The sequence below is a fragment of the Lissotriton helveticus genome, chromosome 6 (assembly GCF_964261635.1).
Source record: "Lissotriton helveticus chromosome 6, aLisHel1.1, whole genome shotgun sequence".
NCBI lineage: Eukaryota > Metazoa > Chordata > Amphibia > Caudata > Salamandridae > Lissotriton > Lissotriton helveticus.
Window position 1 is genome coordinate 1,713,416,407 of NC_136067.1, and position 21,007 is coordinate 1,713,437,413.

A 21,007-nucleotide genomic window follows, 5' to 3' on the forward strand; every position below is an offset into this window, starting at 1 on the left:
ACCTTCAGCCTGCGTGCATTTGTTTCTAAAAGGAGTTATCAGATGGCTCTCATTACTCTGCTACCTTTTGAAATTTTTCATCACAGGGTATAGCAACTCAAAACCATTTTGTTGTGAACATAATTATGTTATTTGTTCAATTAAGATCTTTGAAACTGTTACGAAAATGCATTGAACTACACGGCTAAGGAAAAACAAGACACATTCACATTGGATTGACCACTTTTGTATAAATACGTGCAATTGTACCTCACTTCTGTTCGGAATGAAGCATCACCCCATCTTGTTGTTTCAGCTATTCTGCTAAATAATCCTTCACAAATTCGAGGGATCAAGCCAGAATCACCCTATCATGAAACAAAAGCAAATTACTTACATTGACAATCATATAAAATAGACTTTTTAAAGAAAACATTACTCTGAATAAGAGCTAAAAAGTCAATAATAAAACAAATCTATTTTGGTAAGACTTGATGTTGCTAAGATATTTTCTAGCATAGCATGCAAAAACGAGTCAAGTTACACAGCACATGGTCTCTAGTCCTCTTCATCAATAAGTTCTTTAGCAATACTGATTCCCGGGTATTTAATCTTCAGTTACAGAAATTATGTAATAAACCTTTAAATCTTTGGCTTCAAATTGGTCACTCTAACACCACTCCAGTAGTGCCTCAGTCTGGCATAATGCTGGTTCTGATGAAACGGTGGTCATTCTCAACATGCTGTGTGGCTCTATGGCACAGTGGAGCACACCCAAGGTGTTATGGAGAGAATATAGGGTATATTATAGGCATTCACTAAACAATGATGCCACACCATAGGACTAAGTCCACACATGTAATGAGTAGTTCGTACCATTCATTAGGCATCAATTGCAGGCCAGTATCAATTCTTGATATACTGTGGACATTAGAACATCAACACCTGCAGTAATGCGGGCAGATGAGGTACAGAGGTTATTTTTGGCACACACGGATGGAGGCGAACACAGCATGACATAACCAGTTGCATATTAGAGTGGATCATGGCTACTACTGGTAGACATGGTATAATAGTGGCAAGTAAATATTTTTTCATGTAAGTCATTTGAATATACAAACAGGATCAGAAGAGAAGAACCAGTGTAAATAAATATATGTAAAATGCAGCTATGCTACAATCCCTTCTCTTCAGACCTACCCCAACTAATTATTTTGGGATGGAAATTCCTCTGCATGGTAAAAGACGTGTACCCCTGCCTTTAGTGCCCAATTGTATGGTTGTCTGGATCTCCAATGCTGATTTTTATTGCCATAGGCAGACACGGATCATATAAGTGCGCCATGACATAGGCCTGTCCCACGGGCTGTGGTGTTGTTGGACCAGGTGGGGTGCCCAACGTGCTACCCTCATAGTTGTGGAAGGCTACTGCCTTCACCAAGAATTAAAAAGGGGAAGAAGGGGGAACACTCAGTATTGTGTAAAATACCCCTCACACACCAACAGGCCCCTTGGTGTCATGCTTCATCATCGGGGTCTTCGCACCCCGCTAAAGGGATGCGGCACGCTACAACCTGCGACTACGTGGGAGCGTTGACAAATTAGACTATGTGTGGTGTGTGTTGAGTGTAAGTGAAAGAGGGATAGATGTGAGTGGGAGGTGTGGTGAAAAATTTAAAAAGTACCTGGCTAGTGGGTAAAATGAAAAAAACTTTATTTCGTACCCCTGGCTGGTGCTATTAAAAAGTGTGCAAAAGAACGAGGTTTTTTGTCTTAATTAGGGACAGAACCTCTGGTGTGCGTCGACATGTTTCGGTACTGGTGTACCTTCTTCAGGACGGGGCACAACTTCCCAACCCTACTCACGTTTTTCTAAGAAAAATCAGGGTTATCTTAATTTTTCTAAAAAGTGATAACACTCATTAAAGACGGCTACAATGTGCCTACAGCGGTTATTTGGATCATGTAATCACATGTCCTAAAAAAGAAGAAAAAACCATTAGGTTTGGTTACCTTTTAGGAATGGCTCAGACAGGTGCAGTCACCTGGAGCCCCAAACAGTTAATTAAACCTGTAAAGGAAAAAGACACAAGACATATAACACACACAACATATAAGACACACTTAGGATTTTTTGTACTTATTTTCTTTTGACATACTCATGGTTTTTGCTGTCTATCGCATCATGAGCAAGTCCTGAGCATCAAGGTAGGTAGGTGGATCCACAATCTAAGGGGATAGATAAGTGGATTCAGTGTTGTTGCTTCTACTCACTGTTTAACTCCGCCGTGTACCTAAACCGGCTGGGTTTTGTTTGAATAGATACTCACGAGATCCGCCTATATTGGCCTCCTTCTACCACCTTGTGCAGCTCCGCCGTGATTGAAATGCGGATGCGCTAGGCGGTATATAAAGGAGGATTGGGTGTATTTCCATTGGTTGATTAGCGGAAATGGCAAGTGACCTTGTATGGGAAATAACCATGTTGCCGCCTCCTCTGTGCATGTGGTCTAGCCACATGTAACATGCAACCCTCTGTCATTCGTTCATTGCCGGGGTTGTGAATGTCCAAATATGGACTTTCCGCTCGTCAGCCACTCACCGGCTATTGTTGTGACTCGTGTTAATATGGAATCCTTGAGAACAGCTGCCGTTCGGCTGTCCCTCGTGCGCGCATGCGCAAAAGTAGTTACTCCGTGTTTCCTTCGAGCATGCGCGATGTTGAATGTCCGCAGCGCATGCGCGGTGGTGTTTTGTTGGTAGCGCTAATCACTAAGGGTGCCTGGTTTTGCAGTTTTATCAAGAATTTATCACCATTTAGGATGCATTAAGGTGCATCAGAGTGCCGATTGTCACTCGTTTCTCTACATAAAAACGGGGCATTTGTTCAAGCATAAAATGTACCTGTTCCATTCAATGATTAGTTTTTTGGTTGGTTATTTCGGGGATTCAGTGCACTATAATAATTGTTTTAGGGGGATGTCAAATGGATATATTCAATCCGGTGGCGAAATCCTCCCTGATATATATACACAATGGATGGTACATCAATTGGCTTAATGATTAACGATTTGGCCACTGATATTGGTTCCCAGAGTCACATTTAAACTGGAGGTTTGTGTTGATCCTGTTATGGCCCGAGGGTCTTCAGGTGATTTGGCTCCACGGTATATCATCATTTAGTCCTGTGACATGGGTTCCCAGGCGGAACACCCAACGTTGTTCCTTCTGGAACAGGCCTGCTTCCGAGGGTAGTCGTTCGATGATGGTCCAACGTAGATCATTGATGCAATGTCGGTGTGACAGAAAATGTGATGCCATCTTGGTTGTCGTTTTCTTGCAGCGTATATTGCTTTTGTGTTCCCCTATCCTTATTTTGACGGGTCGGGTGGTCATGCCTACATATTCCAGTCCACATGGGCAAGTTATTATATAGACCATGTTCTTTGTGTTGCAGTTGGAAAATTGACGTTGTTCCCATGTTGTGCCGTTTCTGAAGGTGAGATTTCTGCTTTTCTGGGTTTGGTGACAGCAGCTGCAATCTCCACACGGAAAATGACCCTGTATACCAGTCGTATTTCGTCTTATAGTCTGGTTTTCTCGTGGTCTAGTGTGAACCACGATGTCCTTTATGATTCTGCCCCTCCGATGTGCATGCATTGGTTTCTCAAAATTTAGGTCTCCACAGTTCAATATACCCCAGTGCTTATTGATGACCTTTGATACCTGGTTCGATATGGTGGAGTAAGTTGTCACACAGATAGGTCTCTTGTTTGTTTCTTTTTCTTGGGGGTTCTCTTCTATGAGTGCTTCCCTGTGATTGTTTTTTGCACGTTTCATCGCTTTGTCGATGGTTCTGGTGGGGTACTGTCTCTGTATAAGTTTGGTTTTTAGATCTTTTGCTTGCCTATTGAATTCGCTCAGTTCCGTGCAGTTTCTCCGTAGTCTTAAAAACTGACCATACGGCAGATTTTCCCTTAAATGTCTGGGATGGAAACTGTCGTAGCGTAACAGACAATTCCTGGAGGTAGGCTTAAAGTGGGTAGTGCTTTTTAGCCTTCCATCCTCACTGTAAATATTCAGATCCAAAAAAAACATCGATGTATTTGAAACGGTGCTGGTAAAATTCAGGTACTCGTTCTGGTTGTTAAGCCAGGTCACAAAATCCGTGGCACTGTTGACGTCACCGTTCCATATGATGAAAATGTCATCTATGTACCGTTTCCAGGTGCCAATCTGGGAACGGTAAGGGTTACTTTCATGTAGAATATTTTGTTCCTCTAGGTGGTGGACGTATAGTCCTGCTAGGCTTGGAGCAAAAGTACTGCCCATGCTCGTTCCGTGGGTTTGTAGGTATAGTGTCTCTTTGTACTGGAAAAAGTTGTTTTTTAGGGCCATGGTGATACACTCTAAGACCAGGTTTCTTGGTGTCTGGTATTTCCAAGTACGGCTGAAGAGTACTTCTTCAATGATCTCTAGTGTCTCTTCATGGGGCAAGCTCGTATATAGGCTCTCCACGTCGAGGCTTACTAGGAGCTGTGTGGTTGGATCAAAAGTTTTGTCTTCCAGGAGTTGTAGGACTGACTTGGTATCCTTCAGGTACGTATTTGTTGCTTGTACCATTGGTCTAAGGAAAGCGTCAGCGAATTTTGATAAAGGCTCCAGAATGGACCCAATCCCAGAGACTATTGGTCTTCCTGGAGGGGTGTCGATGTTCTTATGTATCTTGGGGATACAATAAAAGTATGGTATCTTGGGGGTAGGTTGTTGTAGGAAATCTGCTTCCTTCTTGCTGAGCCAATCGTGGGCTAGCCCTTCCTCCACCATGCCCCCGATCCGGGTTCGAAGTCTTTCTGTTGGGTCACTCTCCAACATTTTATAGTTCCGTTCGTCAGACAAAAGGCGTTGGCATTCTTTGTCGTATGCCTCAAGGGTTTGTAATACTATTGCTCCCCCCTTGTCTGCTGGTTTAATGACGAGCTCACTGTTGGCCGTTAATTCTCGAAGGGCTTTCTGTTCCTCTCCACTTGTGTTGTAGAAGACGTTTCTCCCTTGTGTGTTCAGTTTGTTGACCTCTGTGACCACTGCCTTCTCAAAGGTTAGAATTTCTAAAGGGATACTAGAGTCCGGCGGGGTGAAGGTTGATTTTAACCTCAGACCCGTGTCTGTCTTCTCTTCTGGCAAAGGTTTATCCTTGAAAAAGGCCTGTAGTTTCAGTTTCCTGAAGAAGTCCCGTAGCTCCACATTGAGTCTGAAAACATCCGGTTTCTGAGTGGGTACGTATCCCAAGCCTTTGTTTAGGATATTCTTCTGCGTCACTGTTAATGTGATGGGTGTGAGGTTCACCACTAAGTCCCTCTCTTGCTGGTTGATGGTTGATTGGGAAGTGATCCTGTCATGCTCCGAGTTGTTCGGGCGTTGGGCTGATCCTTGTCTTCCCACGCTACATTGTTCCCTTTCCGGTTCCTCCCGCGTGTGTTCTGGCGTGCCCCTAAAAAAGGTTGCTGTTGTCCTCCATAGGGTTGTTGTTGTCCGTAATAGCCATCGCTATATTCCTGGTTCCACACCGGTCCGAACTGGAAGGGGTTGAATTGTGGTGGACCCATAAATTGTTGGAAGTGATTTGGTGGTTGGTATCCCCGCCATCCTCTTTGTCTAGGGAACTGTTGGCGCCTCTGTCTCCATCCTCCTCTACGTTGTCTGTTTCCTTTGTTTCCACTCGAATTGGAACTTGATGAACCAGTATCTGAAGCGTCGCTGTCCGCGTCACTGTGGTTGTTTTTCGAAACATAATCCGCTTTTGTGTATGGATATGCACTTTCTGGAGTGAACTTTGCCACATCTTTGGTCAATTTGTTGGTTTTGCTCTGTTTCAGATTGAATTCGAATTCGGTCATCTGTTGATTCAGTTCTTCTAGTCTGGTTTTCAGCTCTTCTGGTGAAATATATGTTTTCAATTGGACCTCAATTCTATTTATTTCAATTTTGAGTTCCTGTGTGATTCTGGCAGCTGTTTTAATTATAAGGACTAGCCAGTCTCTTGAGCAGTGCCAAGAGATTAGTGACCACTCTTTTTTGAAAATCATGTCGTGCTGAAAAATTAGTGGTTCGTTTTTCACAATCAGGCCAGGTGGTGCCATTTTGTTACGGAGGTACTGGGTCATAAACAACCCATGTAAGGCTGCTTTTATTTGGTTACGTCTGAGGTTCAATAGTTCATTACAATCGTTTGTTTGTGGGCCTGTGTCCTGATTGCATAGGCCCTCAAAGAGGTTGCTGTCTGCTAGAATTTTATCAATTTCGTCCTCTGCAAAAGTGAGGCCGTGTTCATCTTCCATTTTGAGGGGACCGCTGGCTTCTTTTATTATACCTAAGTGTGTGTCTTTCAATGTGTGTGGTATAGTATGTCTGAAGGGAAAGGCTCCCGCAGCTGCGCGCTGCCTATAAACTATATTTAACAAAGAAGGGAGGTAGAGTACAACGTAGGATTCCTACTCCACGGGCACTGATAAATAAACAAGAAGAATCCTACTACCAGTGTTTAAAAAGGGGAAGAAGGGGGAACACTCAGTATTGTGTAAAATACCCCTCACACACCAACAGGCCCCTTGGTGTCATGCTTCATCATCGGGGTCTTCGCACCCCGCTAAAGGGATGCGGCACGCTACAACCTGCGACTACGTGGGAGCGTTGACAAATTAGACTATGTGTGGTGTGTGTTGAGTGTAAGTGAAAGAGGGATAGATGTGAGTGGGAGGTGTGGTGAAAAATTTAAAAAGTACCTGGCTAGTGGGTAAAATGAAAAAAACTTTATTTCGTACCCCTGGCTGGTGCTATTAAAAAGTGTGCAAAAGAACGAGGTTTTTTTGTCTTAATTAGGGACAGAACCTCTGGTGTGCGTCGACATGTTTCGGTACTGGTGTACCTTCTTCAGGACGGGGCACAACTTCCCAACCCTACTCACGTTTTTCTAAGAAAAATCAGGGTTATCTGCGTGTGTTCTGGCGTGCCCCTAAAAAAGGTTGCTGTTGTCCTCCATAGGGTTGTTGTTGTCCGTAATAGCCATCGCTATATTCCTGGTTCCACACCGGTCCGAACTGGAAGGGGTTGAATTGTGGTGGACCCATAAATTGTTGGAAGTGATTTGGTGGTTGGTATCCCCGCCATCCTCTTTGTCTAGGGAACTGTTGGCGCCTCTGTCTCCATCCTCCTCTACGTTGTCTGTTTCCTTTGTTTCCACTCGAATTGGAACTTGATGAACCAGTATCTGAAGCGTCGCTGTCCGCGTCACTGTGGTTGTTTTTCGAAACATAATCCGCTTTTGTGTATGGATATGCACTTTCTGGAGTGAACTTTGCCACATCTTTGGTCAATTTGTTGGTTTTGCTCTGTTTCAGATTGAATTCGAATTCGGTCATCTGTTGATTCAGTTCTTCTAGTCTGGTTTTCAGCTCTTCTGGTGAAATATATGTTTTCAATTGGACCTCAATTCTATTTATTTCAATTTTGAGTTCCTGTGTGATTCTGGCAGCTGTTTTAATTATAAGGACTAGCCAGTCTCTTGAGCAGTGCCAAGAGATTAGTGACCACTCTTTTTTGAAAATCATGTCGTGCTGAAAAATTAGTGGTTCGTTTTTCACAATCAGGCCAGGTGGTGCCATTTTGTTACGGAGGTACTGGGTCATAAACAACCCATGTAAGGCTGCTTTTATTTGGTTACGTCTGAGGTTCAATAGTTCATTCCAATCGTTTGTTTGTGGGCCTGTGTCCTGATTGCATAGGCCCTCAAAGAGGTTGCTGTCTGCTAGAATTTTATCAATTTCGTCCTCTGCAAAAGTGAGGCCGTGTTCATCTTCCATTTTGAGGGGACCGCTGGCTTCTTTTATTATACCTAAGTGTGTGTCTTTCAATGTGTGTGGTATAGTATGTCTGTAGGGAAAGGCTCCCGCAGCTGCTCGCTGCCTATAAACTATATTTAACAAAGAAGGGAGGTAGAGTACAACGTAGGATTCCTACTCCACAGGTTTAATTAACTGTTTGGGGCTCCAGGTGACTGCACCTGTCTGAGCCATTCCTAAAAGGTAACCAAACCTAATGGTTTTTTCTTCTTTTTTAGGACATGTGATTACATGATCCAAATAACCGCTGTAGGCACATTGTAGCCGTCTTTAATGAGTGTTATCACTTTTTAGAAAAATTAAGATAACCCTGATTTTTCTTAGAAAAACGTGAGTAGGGTTGGGAAGTTGTGCCCCGTCCTGAAGAAGGTACACCAGTACCGAAACATGTCGACGCACACCAGAGGTTCTGTCCCTAATTAAGACAAAAAAACCTCGTTCTTTTGCACACTTTTTAATAGCACCAGCCAGGGGTACGAAATAAAGTTTTTTTCATTTTACCCACTAGCCAGGTACTTTTTAAATTTTTCACCACACCTCCCACTCACATCTATCCCTCTTTCACTTACACTCAACACACACCACACATAGTCTAATTTGTCAACGCTCCCACGTAGTCGCAGGTTGTAGCGTGCCGCATCCCTTTAGCGGGTGCGAAGACCCCGATGATGAAGCATGACACCAAGGGGCCTGTTGGTGTGTGAGGGGTATTTTACACAATACTGAGTGTTCCCCCTTCTTCCCCTTTTTAAACACTGGTAGTAGGATTCTTCTTGTTTATTTATCAGTGCCCGTGGAGTAGGAATCCTACGTTGTACTCTACCTCCCTTCTTTGTTAAATATAGTTCACCAAGAATTAAGCAGCACAGGTGTTGTGATGGGAGAACCGTGTAGTGACGAGTAGGAGTGACCAGGACCTTTTTACCTAGTGTCACTGGAGTGAGGCCTAAAGGCTCAATCACCTTTTCAAAAGTTCAGCTGCTTTGTGCTTAACTCACCCTTGGCCTACATCAGGTAGATGTAGCCCTGGATGTATTTGTGCCTGGGAAGGGTACAGTACAGGGTTAGCGCAGTACTGTGCAGTATATGTGTGGTTAGTGCAAGTACTGAGTGTTGGAAAGTGGGTTGTAGGGAGTGGTAGGTAGGCACCTAACACCAGAAACAAGGCCACCAACACTTTACTGGGTCCTACATAGGATCTCTATAGATTAGTCCCTTGCTCAACACTTGGTAGCTGACATTGAGCAATAAGGCTTAACTGAGGAAGCGGGCATGTAAAGCATTTACAAATACAGTGAATAAGTAAGACAACACACAATACAATTTCCACACCAATTTATAAAAATAAGAACTATTTTTATCCTTAAAATGACACCAAAACCAAGAAAATCTAATGTAGGGGACCGGAGATATGAATTTCTAAAGGATAAATACTTTCTGGTGCTTAGAAAACAATAGCGTCACTTCTGGACATCTGGTCGCACTTGACTGGGACAAAGTCAAAGATTGTGGCCAACCGCGATGGATTGCAAAAAACACAGTTGATGGACAGAAGTAGAACAATGTCATACATTCACCCCAGTACAAGGATCTGGGCCTAAATCCATCGTTTTTTTGCACTCCACACCACCCTGGGTTAGACACTGGCTATATGCAAATCAGCTCTAACCCTGTGCCTCATGGTAACAGTCCAGTCCGAACTACCAAGCCATGTCTTTCCCAGACCGGAATCAAGCATCCAAGGACCGGTTTCTGGCTATCAGCCTTCATCAGCCTGGATAGCTTGACTCCAGTGGTGTGGAGAGCCTGGGACTCACGTCTGAGCATACCCAGCACACTCTGGGTGAAAATTGCAAAAAACACAGTTGATGGACAGAATGTAGAACAATGTCATACATTCACCCCAGTACAAGGATCTGGGCCTAAATCCATCGTTTTTTTGCACTCCACACCACCCTGGGTTAGACACTGGCTATATGCAAATCAGCTCTGACCCCGTGCCTCATGGTAACAGTCCAGTCCGAACTACCAAGCCATGTCTTTCCCAGACCGGAATCAAACATCCAAGGACCGGTTTCTGGCTATCAGCCTTCATCAGCCTGGATAGCTTGACTCCAGTGGTGTGGAGAGCCTGGGACTCACGTCTGAGCATGCCCAGCACACTCGGGGTGAAAATTGCAAAAAACACAGTTGATGGACAGAATGTAGAACAATGTCATACATTCACCCCAGTACAAGGATCAGGGCCTAAATCCATCGTTTTTTTGCACTCCACACCACCCTGGGTTAGACACTGGCTATATGCAAATCAGCTCTGACCCTGTGCCTCATGCTAACAGTCCAGTCCGAACTACCAAGCCATGTCTTTCCCAGACCGGAATCAAGCATCCAAGGACCGGTTTCTGGCTATCAGCCTTCATCAGCCTGGATAGCTTGACTCCAGTGGTGTGGAGAGCCTGGGACTCACGTCTGAGCATACCCAGCACACTCGGGGTGAACATTGCAAAAAACACAGTTGATGGACAGAATGTAGAACAATGTCATACATTCACCCCAGTACAAGGATCTGGGCCTAAATCCATCGTTTTTTTGCACTCCACACCACCCTGGGTTAGACACTGGCTATATGCAAATCAGCTCTGACCCTGTGCCTCATGGTAACAGTCCAGTCCGAACTACCAAGCCATGTCTTTCCCAGACCGGAATCAAGCATCCAAGGACCGGTTTCTGGCTATCAGCCTTCATCAGCCTGGATAGCTTGACTCCAGTGGTGTGGAGAGCCTGGGACTCACGTCTGAGCATACCCAGCACACTCGGGGTGAAAATTGCAAAAAACACAGTTGATGGACAGAATGTAGAACAATGTCATACATTCACCCCAGTACAAGGATCTGGGACTAAATCCATCGTTTTTTTGCACTCCACACCACCCTGGGTTAGACACTGGCTATATGCAAATCAGCTCTGACCCTGTGCCTCATGGTAACAGTCCAGTCCGAACTACCAAGCCATGTCTTTCCCAGACCGGAATCAAGCATCCAAGGACCGGTTTCTGGCTATCAACCTTCATCAGCCTGGATAGCTTGACTCCAGTGGTGTGGAGAGCCTGGGACTCACGTCTGAGCATGCCCAGCACACTCGGGGTGAAAATTGCAAAAAACACAGTTGATGGACAGAATGTAGAACAATGTCATACATTCACCCCAGTACAAGGATCTGGGCCTAAATCCATCGTTTTTTTGCACTCCACGCCACCCTGGGTTAGACACTGGCTATATGCAAATCAGCTCTGACCCTGTGCCTCATGGTAACAGTCCAGTCCGAACTACCAAGCCATGTCTTTCCCAGACCGGAATCAAGCATCCAAGGACCGGTTTTCACTCCACACCACCCTGGGTTAGACACCAACCACGATGGAGGCCTTCTCGGATACCCCCATGGTGGACATCAGTCTAAATGCTACCTTCGGACTTAGAAACATTTCTGGAGCTTTTTCAGTCAAGGGCCATCGCTGCTCTCCACTAGACCGGATTCAGTGAAGGTTTGCCAGCTTGAAATTCACTGAACTCCCATACACACAAAATCCATCATGGCTGATATTTCAGCAGGGCAGCAAGAGAGAACTAAACCAAACTTAGATTAAGGTTTATTTCCATAAACTCCCCGGCTCACATCTGTGAATTCCTTCCTTAAGCCTCCCATCCGGCATGGAGAAGGTGTATCCCTGGCTGACAGGTTTGCTTGACCTGCTCTTCCTTTGAAGCTGATGCTTTATGGCCCAGCTCCTTGCTCTGGCATTCCTGTGCCCCACAGAGCTCTCACCATCAGATAATCTCTGCCTGGCCAGGCCACTTATCAACTAATCAAGGGAGCCTGGCTAATCCCTTCAGGGCTGACCAATCAGGGAAGAGTGCCAGAGGCTATACTTTGGCTTATAGAAAAGAAACTCTTAAAATTTATTTTCTGTACAAGTTACGATAAATTCAACAATGCCAAGTTGCTGGATTTATCAATACCATTCTGTTCAGCCTTTGAATGATATTTTCACACACTCCTTGCAATATCTATGCGCCCATAACATATTGCCACTTTAGCCTACTATCTTCAAGGGTGGAAAATAAAATATGCAATTTCGTCCTCACCAGGGTTTATAAAACCTATTTTATAAAAACCTTTGCTCATATTTACAGGTCCCCCACCCCTGGAACACTAAGGGGAGACAGACCTGAGGGGTATCTAACATGCAAAAAGGATTTTGCTCATTATTTCACAGTGCCCACAGCAACAACATCAAATTGTTGGGAGAAAAGAAAATGAGCAGCATTTGCTCACCAGAATTTATAAAACCTCTTTTATAGGAACCCTTCATATATTTACATGAACCCCAAACCACCATGGAACGCCTAGGGAAGATGGGGGGGTACCCACAATGTAAACATAAGGTAGATTATCACTTTTAGAGTGCCCATGCCACCAAAGTCGAGTCTGCAGTGAATTTAACGTTTAAAACTAGTGCTGCAACACAGGGCTGCTTTTAAAATAACCTCAGGCTCTGAGAAGGTCACATATGCAAGTGCAACAAAGGCTGCTGGACTCTCACATCCCATGCCCTATTACTAGGGACTTGTAGCTAGTTTTCATCCCCGGGCCATAATATCTACTAGGGACTTATAGGGGAGGTCATGCAAATATAAGTATACCTCAATGTATGTTTTTGTGTTTAACATAGCACTGGCCCTGGGCCTGACTAGCAGAGCCCAGGACACAGTCAAAGTCAGCTACCACCAGTTCCATTCAGCACCAAACAATGGGAGTGAACATGCCAAAACAAATGATTTTCTAACACCGAGTGTATGTATGCCTGAGGAGGATACATTACATGAGAGATATAATGCTGTGCAGTGTGTGCGCAATGGAAGCATGTGCTGATGTATGTGTGTTTGCATGAAGTGCAATACATAAAGGTTGATGTGTTATGTAGAGCCCACATGGTGAGTGTGTATATTCTCAATGTGTGTGTTTCCAAATAGCACACCCTGGTACAATACCGAAAAGCTACAGCACTGAACAGTACTCACAGACTGAATATGTATGGAATGCATGTTTGTCTGTAGTGGCACAATGCATGGAGGTAACAGTAATGGAGAGTAAGTGTGCTGTAAATGTACACCCAGTGCAAGTGTGCCTGAAAGGTACATTACATGGAGTAGCCTGGGTTCCATTTTGGGAAGCCCAAGCCTGCCTGGGGAACACATGAGAAGTAGAGGAATCTCCTCAGACAGATGTGTATTACTGCATTTCTGTGAGCTAGGTGGGACACACACTGGAGGAAGGGAGGAAGAGACTCTCCCCTTTACACTTCAAAAAAGTGCTCCTTCATTCAGTGATTGATCACAAGTAAGGGGTCTGGAAACATCTCAGGAAGGGAATCGGGCTGATAAGGGAATCATAAAGAGTAGGGCTGTTAGACCAGGATTAACCTTTTAATGCACTATCATTGTGTTGATGTCCAGGTGTGAAGTCTGTTCCCTCTCATGAACTGTGTCGTGAGTCTATCAACTTAGGATTCTTTACTGCTGTGACTGACATGCTTTCAAGAGAAAAGACGTGAAGAAAACATGCACACTTAAAAGGAAGCAGACCTCCATTATAAAACTTTAAAAGACTCAGACCCTAAATCACATTTGGTGTCTGGTAAGAAGACTATAAGAAGGGGAGATTGAGACCCCAAAATCTGTCATCTGCAAAGCAGTCAAATGGGCTGTGTGAGAAGGGGAAGCTCTGCAAGAATTCAGCCTGTGACCAGGGCTGGGGGCAAAGGCCTATCTCCCTGCTAGGTGAGGGGTCATTACCCAGGGAAACAAAGATCACCTGCTCTGGAGCACCATGCTTTCCAAGACCAGTGTGCCCTGCCATTCCAGTTTGAACTCAGCCATATGCAAATCATTGTTGACCCTGCGCCCCTATGGGAACAGTGTAGCCCAAACTGCAAGGCCAGGTCCTCCCTAGACTGGAAACAAGCATCCTAGGACCAGCTTCAGGGTTTCACCCCTCATCAGCTAGGATAGCCCGATACCAGTGGCATGGAGAGCACAGGACACACATCTGGGCATACCCGTCCCACTCGGGGTAACATTTGTGTGTCTTCTACTGGATGCAACTAAAGCACCTTCCTCTACAGAATGACAATTCCTATCTTCCATATTAAAAAAAGACGGCTTTGGCCCATATTTTCTTTAGTGGAACCAAAAGGACAAGGTGAAGGTCAGTGATGCACAGTCCAGAATGTTTCCGATGGGATGTCAAACAAAAAATGGCTGTCCTCTGAAAATAATTGATTCCCCCATTACTTACCCTCCCTCCCAATCGCAGACAAACCCGTCTTCAATAATAGGTATTAAAATGTCAGGTAAACTAGGATACTTGCATGTACGAGATTGTGGTGCGGTTGGCACCTCCTGCGACCGCTAAGTAGATAAAAAACAAAAAAACACAGATATATATTTAGGAAACAGCGCTGGAAAATAGACGGACCCTCATGACACCACATGGGAGGGGCCTAGATGGAGGGGTTTACACATCCATTCACACACCTACAGGCCGAATAAGGTATGCATAAATCATAGACCTTCAGATATCTCCAATGCAAATACACACTAACTTTGAACATAGACTCGACACTAGAGAGAGGGCCATTGTAGAGGAATGTATGGTAAAAACACAACATCTCTATGTTAACAGTCAACACACAGAGTGGGCTTAACAGCCTCTGAAGAAAATGGAAGCTTCGTATTGAGATGATAGAAGATGGCATGTGAGAAGGGGTCCTCAGATTTCAAAGCAATCTGTTAGTAAAAGCTAGCTTTAGGACTGTAAAACTCAAGATACTCCATAGAATGTATAACAAAAGGGACAGATACGCAAATCTAGAATGACACAGAACAAATTATGTGGACAAAGTAGATACGTTTCTACATACAGTATGGGGGTGAGCGGTTATAGAGGAAAGGCAAGTAGTTGGAAGACATGGTGGGTCAGGCAAAAGAAATTACGGCACCAATCGTACTGCTGGTAATCTGGGATGCATCAGACCTGAACAGACACCAGAGGCCACCGGTGAACCAGGTTTTCATTGAAGCCGTAAGGGAAGTCGCCAAGAAACATGAGTGCCCATAAAGACCAAAAGCCTCAGAATGGACACTAAATGTTGACTGGTGTACAGCCACAGAAAAAAAGATGGTTAGACCGGTTATCATTAGCGCAAGTCTCCCTTCCATTTTTTAACAGATTGCCTCCTCTGTTTTAGATATGTTTTGCTGGTTAGATGCTTTGGACACTGTGCCACTGCTATTCAGTGCCACAGTGCAAGTGCTCCCTATGTTAAATTGTTGTACTAATTAGTGACTCCATGATTTGGTTATTTGATTAACTTGTTAGACCCTACTACAGTGCACCATGTGTGCCCAGGGCTTGTAAGTCAAATGCTGCTGGTGGGCTTGCAGCACTGGTTGTACCACCCACAGAAGCAGCTTGTGAAGTGTGTCTCAGGCCTGCCAGTGCTGGGCCTGTGTGCAGTCTGTGACTGCCATGTCGACTTGGCAAGTGCACCCACTTGCCAGTCAGTAAACCTTCCCTTTTCTTCATACGAGACACCCCTATGGTAGGCCCAAGGGCAGGGTGCATTGTAAGGATAGGATAGGACATGCCCTGGTGGCAAGTCCTAATAGTGAATTACAGCCATTTTCGTTTTTCACTATTGCAAGGCTACCTGTTCTCCATAGGCCAGAATGGGCAGTTGGATTATTTCATCTGACAATCCTAACTGACTCAGGGAACATGGTAGAAATTTGAGTTTAGTATGCCTGAACTCATGATGATAAAATACATATTTTAATAAAGTTTGTTTTAACATTGTGTTTGAAAATACCACTTTTAGAAAGTATGTATTTTCTTGCCTAACTATCCAAGCCTGCCTCTGCTAGGTTGTGTATTCCTTGTCTGGAGTTTGAGTGATAGGGGCTGGGGGACTCCATGAGACAGGGTGAGTCAGCACAGTGCTGAATAGAGGGATCTGCATCTAGATGGGAGGGAGGAGTTGCACCTAGGACCTGAATAGGGCTGGGCCTTCCCTCTAAAATGCTGGCTCCACCTCCTGTGGTGTGTCTGATGTCCCTGGCCTACACTGTGAAAAGAAAGGAGCAGTCTTGTCAACAAAGTGCTCCAAGACTGATCAGAACTGGGTTGGACTAGGCAGAGGCCTCTCTGCCTTCAGAGAACAAAGAGGAAAGTAGTATAAATATGGGGATCCAGACCCCAAGATTTTAGATCACTTTTTTATTTTTTATTTATTTATTTAAAGGGTTTTATATAGCGCTGGCTGTACCCAAGAGTTTTAGAGCACTTTACATCATATTGGACACAAAAGAGTTTAAAACAGAATAATGATGCAATTTGGTAAAGAAGCAGGGAACTTTGGAAAAATTGGGGGAGGGTACCATAAAGATAGAAAAGAAATAGCAGATTAAGGTAAGGGGAAATTGATGGGAGAAGCAATTTTAGAGTAAAAGCGGAAAGAGGGGAGCGGGAGAGAGATGAAGTACAGAGACAAGCTGGGAAGAGAGAAACAAGGGAAGAGCAAGGGAGTAGATAATGACCATGAGGGAGAGAGATACATTAAAAGAACAATGAAATAATAGATTAAGTGCCCCAGTATTTGTTTAGAAGGAGAAACTTGAGGTCTTTTTTGAAGCAGTCGAAGGAGGGATTGCAACGTAAATCTTTGGGAAGGGCATTCCAGATGGACGGAGCATTACCAGAGAAAGAGCGAGATTTTGTTGATTTCTTTTTGCATAAAGGAGGGACCAGTACAAGTGCATTAGTGCTCCTCAAAGTTCTAGAGCAGCCTGCTTCGTGGAGTTTGTCAGAGAGGTAGGAAGGGGTATTTTGGTGGAGGGCTTTGTGAGTGATGCAAGCAGTCTTGTAGGTAGATCTGCCTTCGATCGGAAGCCATTTCAGGTTTTTGAGAACGGGGGAGATGTGATCAAAGCGTTTGCAGTCAGAGATTAGCCTGGCGGCATGGTTAAGGATCAATTTAAGAGGGGCTAGGTGGATTTTAGGAGTTCCAACGAGCATGGCGATACCGTAATCAATTTTGGACAGGACCAAAGCTTGAACAACTGTCTTAAAGTCATCAGCAGGAATAAAGCGTTTGATTTTTTTAAGATTGTGCAGTGTGAAGAGAGCACTTTTGGCTGAGTTTATGTGGGAAGTAAGACTGAGGTTCTGGTCGATGCGGATGCCGATGGATTTAACAGAGTTTGCAATGGTGAGAGAGCAGTTGAGCGCATTAATGTCAGAGACCCAGTTTTGGATAGGGAGCGGGTTGTTTGTTGGAGAGAAAACAATAATTTCTGTTTTTTTGGGGGTTAGTTTAAGGTGTTTGTAATGAAACCACAATTGTATCTTAGCTAGAGTGTCATTTAGGTGTAAGATGTCATCATGAGATTCGATTCTGTAATAAAGTTGTGGATCATCAGCATAGAGGTGATAGCTGAGTCCCGTTTGTTTAAGAGTAAGAGGTTCCATGAAAAGGTTGAATAGAGTAGGAGAGAGAATAGATCCCTGGAGGACACACAAGGTGATTGGCTGTGGTTCCGAAAGGCAAATACAGACTTTGATTTGTTGGGTTCTGTGTTGGAAGTATGAGGTGAACCACTTAAGTACGTCACCACCCAAACCAAAACGTTCTTTGAGAGTATTAAGTAAAGTTATATGGTTAACGGTATCAAAGGCAGCAGATAGATCCAGAAGAATGAGAAGGGAAGATTGACCCTTATCAAGGGAACTATGGATGTCGATGATGTTGAGCATTGCAGTTTCCGTGCTGCAGCCTTTTCTAAAGCCAGATTGTAAAGCATCCAAGAGATTGAAAGAGTCAATATGTTTGTTCAATTGAAGTAGGACACATTTTTCCAGGGCCTTAGATAGGAAAGGAAGGTTGGAGATCGGACGTAGGTTGTTTAAATCATTAGGATCGGCCATGACGTTTTTTATGATGGGGCTAATTTGGTCTGATTGAAGGGAAGCAGGGACACAACCATTAGCAAGTGAGGAGTTAATTATAGATGTCCAATAAGGGGCGATTATGTTTTTTAGTTCTTTGACCAAATGGGCCGGGAGGGGATCATTGGAATGTGAGGAAGGTTTGAGCTTGGTGATGATGTTGAGGACCTCAGGTTCAGACACTGGGCTAAAGTAATTCCATGAAGCCTTGTTTTTGAGTTGGGGACCAGAATGGTAGGGTTCAATTGGGGTGACAACATGGGGGGGGTTGAGCAGGATCAGTGAGATTGCTGAGAGAGGAAGGTGGGAAGGAGGGGAGGTTCAAGAGTAGAGGTTGGTAGACTATAGGGGGTGTAAGGGCGAAGGTTTGTTCAATTTTGGTGATTTTATCCGAAAAGAAGCTAGCAATTTCCTCGCATCTTTCGACCGTAGCCAGTGTATTGGGGGGAGGGGGCTGAGGACGTCTGGGATTTGACGATGTTAAATAGTTCTCTGGGGCGGTTTCTGGCCTGGTCAAGTTGTGCACTGAAGAAGGAAGCTTTCTCATAAAAGATATGCTTTTTGTAGTTAGCCCTTGCAGTTCTAAGGAGGATAAGATTAGAGGGGGAGGGCTGTTGTCTCCAAGTACGTTCAGTCTGTGTGAGCGCACGTCTTTCTTTATTTAGGTCAGTGTTGAACCAGGATCTGGAGGGTTTATTTTTTTGTAGTTTTAATTTAGCTGGGGCTATTAGATCAAGTGCTTTACTAATTGAATTATTGTAGTGTTCGGTAAGATCGGAGGGACTTTGAGACGGAGGAGAGAGCTGTAAAGTCTTTTATTTTTGTCTCGAGCACGCCAGGAGGTATAGTGTGAAGGTTTCTGGATAACTTCTTTTGTTTTGTTAAGTTGGAGGGAGGGGTGGGCACAAAATTATCGATCGTGAAGAGGATGAAGTGGTGATCAGACCAATCAATGGGGTAAATATGGGAGAGAGACGCCAGATCCCTGCTAGTGATAATAGCGTCAAGAATGGCTCCTTTGGAGTGAGTTGGGGAATCAGAGAGTTGTTTAAAATCATTGATATCGAGTAAGTTATTGATGAGAGTAACCGAGGGGTCATTGATTTTGGTAAAGTGGAGGTTGAAATCACAGAGGAAAAGGTTTCTCGGTTTAGAGATAGAAGACTGTATAAGAAGATCGGATAGCTCTTCAACAAAGGGGAGAGGATCGCCAGGAGGGTGATAGATATTATGTAGAAAGATGGAAGGTGAGCCCGGGAAAGTGAGTTCTGCGCTAAGGTATTCATAGGTGGTCGGGTCGTGGAGGTTAGAAGGAGAAAGTTGAAGTTCAGATTTGTAAATAATGGCAAGGCCACCTCCTATTTTGATAGGCCTGTCTTTCCTGAGGATGGAATAACCAGGGGGCAAGAGCAAGTCAAGGTTAGGTGTGGAGAGGGGATTGAGCCAGGTTTCAGTCAGAAAGGCGATATCAATGCATTCACTGAGAATGGTTTCAGCGATTTCAGTAGCGTGGCAAGAGGCTGATCGACAATTTACCAGTAAGCATTTGAGGGATCTATGATCTGCTGGGATAGTGGAGGGGCAGGAGTGGATACAAGTGAGTTGCTGAGGGGGTCTAGGTGAACCTGGGGAGGATGGGCTTCGACTGGTCCCTAGGATCACTGGGATAGATGTGTGAGATGGAGGGGACTTTGTAGATTGGGGGTGGTGGGCGAGTAGTCATAATTGAGGTCAGGTAGGGCGTTGGGAGGAGGAGGAGAAGAGGGGAGAGGCGGACACAATGAACTAACAATGTTTGGGGGACTAGGAGGAGAGTTGCCAATGGGGGACTTATTCCCTTGGATAGAGTGCCCAGGGGAAATTTGTACGGGATCGGAGGGGTAAGAGCAATGGGAATGGTTCCTAGTGGCGAGCGAGGACAATTCCTTCTTAAGTGAAGAGAGGTCTAAAACTAAGGTTGCGAGGCGAAGTTCAATATTGAGGAGTGTTTGGGTAAGGAGTGTTATAGGAAAGGGGGCTAGGGGATCAGAAGGAAGTTGTGAGAGATCTAGAATATTAAGGGTAGAAGGACTAGGATGAGAAAGGGGAGAGAAACCGGGGGGAGGGAGTAGAGTGGAGTTACATTTACGAGGAGTAGGGGGAAGTGAAATGAGGGAGAAAGCATTCTCAGGAGTAAGCATGGTGTCATGAGGGGAGAGAGGGGAGAGAGGGGTCTGGGAAGGGAGTTGGGAGATGTTATCGAAGAGAGAAAGGAGTTCAAGAGTTCGAGGGGCCATTGTGGGATCACTGTAAGGTGTTACAAGAGGATGGGTAAGGGTTTGAGAGGCTGAAGTAGAAAGATTACCAAGTGGGGATGATTTGGGGGTAATACCAGGGGCGCTTGGAGGTTCAGGACATGAGGGTATCAAGGGGGGGGAGAGTGTGGGCGATAGAGGGGGTCGTAAGAAAAGCAGGGGGTGGGAATTCACTAGAGGTTGTGGTGGAGAGCAACAGAGAAATGGGGGATTCCATGGAGGTTGGCGAGATAGGGGAAGGCATGGAAGGGGTCAATGTGTGAAAGGACAAAAAGGCATCTTGGGATTGGGAGGTAGGGCAGTTGACGGTAAGTGTGGGAAGTAGGTTTTGTGATAGGGAGCTAAAGTGGAGTTCAAAAATAGAAAGGTGGTGTTCAGGGCCTTGAATGAGGATATTTCCAGATTTGAAAATAGAGATGTCGATTTCTCCAGGGAAAGTGGGGGAAGGAGTGGTGGAAAGTTTGATACCGTATGGAATTTTGTAAGACTTAGTGACAGGAAGAAATTGAAGAAAGATGCTTTTTCATTTGGAAGGGCGTTTGGTGAAGAAGATGTAGTTTGTTTTTATGATGTCGTTAAGGCTCTGGTAGTTGTCAACAAATAAGGTTTCGTGGTGGCAGATGAGTAGTTTGTGCTTGAAATGTTTCTTACCATTCTTGGAGAGGGTTGAGGGGTAAAGGATGGACCAAGAATTAGGGCTGTGTCTGGAAATGCGAGAGTCCGGTGTCAGGAGAGAATTGTTGAAGGGAGGCATGATGAGATTACAGTATGGAT

The 21,007-nt window shown here is 44.6% G+C and overlaps 1 protein-coding gene across 2 annotated transcripts in view; it reads right to left on the reverse strand.

Annotated features, from left to right (window-relative positions):
- The window catches only part of KIF16B (kinesin family member 16B), a 1,655,522-nt gene that overhangs the window by 1,390,353 nt on the left and 244,162 nt on the right, over positions 1-21,007 (reverse strand). For both annotated transcript variants that reach the window (XM_078649578.1, XM_078649577.1), the window contains exon 5: positions 250-347. In XM_078649578.1, the coding sequence (XP_078505704.1) occupies positions 250-347 (98 nt within the window). The remainder of the gene's footprint in view (positions 1-249; positions 348-21,007) is intronic.